Here is a 2,348-nt window from a genome sequence, read left to right on the forward strand (position 1 = left end):
AGTTTCCCAGATTCACACAGCGCTCTGTGAGACAATCTCCATCACACCCCATCTCTCCACCTGTTCCCTGAGATGTGACAATTGTCCCCCAGAAATAAGAACACTGAGCATTTGGCACCTCCACATTACTCACTGTCCTCCCAAACTCACACATTGGCTACAGACTGTGAGAAACTCCAACAAGCCCAAGACCCACACATTCATATGTAGATTATGGACTATATATAGGAGAGATGAAGCCAGTAGGAATCAGATTCACTCTACACAGAAACCTCTACAGCACAGAGATCCAGCCATGGCACCTACAATAACTTCAGCAGTGATCTACTCTAACGAGCACCTGACTCTGACAAGATAAATTGAAGAATCAATTTCAAGGAAATTAATCTAATTTGATTGATTATTTATTTGTTTCAATAATGCCATATTTCAGAATAAGATTATTAATGACTCTCCTTTTCTTGTAGCTAACAAAGCCAGTGATGGAGAAGTTACGCACAGATCGTATCAACAGCAGCATTGAGCAGCTCAAGTTTCTCCTGGGTCAAGAGATCCTCAACCAGCAGTCAGACTCCAAACTGGAGAAAGCCGACATCTTGGAGATGACAATTTGCTTAATGAGACAACAGCAACAGAACCAGCCAGTGAGCGCCTCCTCCTGCTCAGCAGCTGTCAATCAGGGTTACTCCAGGTGTGTCCAAGAGATTGTGCACTTCCTGTCCAAGGATGAGGTGAAGACACAGACCCAGAGACTGCTGAGCCATTTCCAGAGCCTGCAGCCATCCTCTGATAAGAACAGGAGGGAGAGTGACCTGCCTCAGTTGAGCTCCCCAGCCCAGCACAGCATCAGCAAAGAGAAGAGTCCAGTCAACAGCGCTCTCTGGAGGCCCTGGTAGAGTCCTGCAGAATGGAGCTCCACTCAGACAAACACAATGGACCATGTTGGTCTAACATTAATTTTACATTTAACATTTAAGTCATTTAGCAGACGCTCTTATCCAGAGCGACTTACAAATTGATGTCATGGACAGTGGTCAGAGATCTTCATCCTCTGCTTATACAGGATGTTTTAAAAGTCTTGCTGTTATTAAGACTTTTATTTTCTGTTGTACTGAACAAGTTATAACGTTTTTCTAAGAAATTGATCAAATTGATCATTGAATAATAACATTTATGTTTTGTGAAACGTGTTGAAATTGATCATGTGTTCATTCATGATCAACATGATCAACATCAACTTCTTTGGTCCTCCATGTCAGCTTCCTGCTTCCCCTGTTTGTCTCCTGGCCTCTAGAGGTCAGCTGTGTTCCCCTTTGCCTTAGTTCTTCCTCATGTGTCCTAATTAGCTTATCCAGGTCACCTGTGCCTTGTTTCCCCTTGTGTATTTTAGCTGTGTGTTTTCCCCTTGTTTCTCACTTGGTTATTGCGTCCTGACTGTGTGTCTCCTGCTTTGTCTCACCGTGTCAGTCCTAGTAAGTTTTTGAAGTTATCTTTAGTTTGTTTTTCTCCCCTCGTGGAGTTGTTTTGTTTTGCCTCCTGTTTTGGAACATTAAATCTACTTGCCTGGAGTATTGCCTTGGGTGTTTTATTTGGGTCCTACAACATCTCCTCTGTGGCTAAGGGGTAGTACCCCCAGCTCTACACTTCTGAGACCGGAGTTCTAACCCGGATTTGTGACACTCCATGAGGACTTTTACCTCAAAATAGGTGTTATTTCATCAATCTGTTTGGGATTGTCTATGATTGATCTGTTTTAAGGTGAAAATGTATAAGACAAAATTGTATTGAGCATGTTCTGTGAAGCATGTATCAGTTATATACAGTGGGGAGAACAAGTATTTGATACACTGCCGATTTTGCAGGTTTTCCTACTTACAAAGCATGTAGAGGTCTGTAATTTTTATCATAGGTACACTTCAACTGTGAGAGACGGAATCTAAAACAAAAATCCAGAAAATAACATTGTATGATTTTTAAGTAATTCATTTGCATTTTATTGCATGACATAAGTATTTGATACATCTGAAAAGCAGAACTTAATATTTGGTACAGAAACCTTTGTTTGCAATTGCAGAGATCATATGTTTCCTGTAGGTCTTGACCAGGTTTGCACACACTGCAGCAGGGATTTTGGCCCACTCCTCCATTCAGACCTTCTCCAGATCCTTCAGGTTTCGGGGCTGTCGCTGGGCAATACGGACTTTCAGCTCCCTCCAAAGATTTTCTATTGGGTTCAGGTCTGGAGACTGGCTAGGCCACTCCAGGACCTTGAGATGCTTCTTAGTTGCCCTGGCTGTGTGTTTCGGGTCGTTGTCATGCTGGAAGACCCAGCCACGACCCATCTTCAA

At 42.8% G+C, this 2,348-nt stretch overlaps 1 protein-coding gene across 1 annotated transcript; it reads left to right on the forward strand.

Annotated features, from left to right (window-relative positions):
- Nucleotides 1–278: 278 nt before the first annotated feature.
- On the forward strand, nucleotides 279–1,232 carry LOC121575805 (transcription factor HES-5-like). The gene has a single exon (XM_041889094.2). The coding sequence runs from the start codon at nucleotides 483–485 to the stop codon at nucleotides 894–896; it is 414 nt and encodes a 137-aa protein (XP_041745028.1). The 5' UTR covers nucleotides 279–482; the 3' UTR covers nucleotides 897–1,232.
- The last annotated feature ends 1,116 nt before the right edge of the window (nucleotides 1,233–2,348 follow it).

Source organism: Coregonus clupeaformis, chromosome 10, assembly GCF_020615455.1.
Source record: "Coregonus clupeaformis isolate EN_2021a chromosome 10, ASM2061545v1, whole genome shotgun sequence".
Lineage (NCBI taxonomy): Eukaryota > Metazoa > Chordata > Actinopteri > Salmoniformes > Salmonidae > Coregonus > Coregonus clupeaformis.

Excerpts from the sequence above, each read along its gene's own strand:
- LOC121575805 (XM_041889094.2), top strand. The coding sequence starts at position 483 with ATGGAGAAGTTACGCACAGATCGTATCAACAGCAGCATTGAGCAGCTC.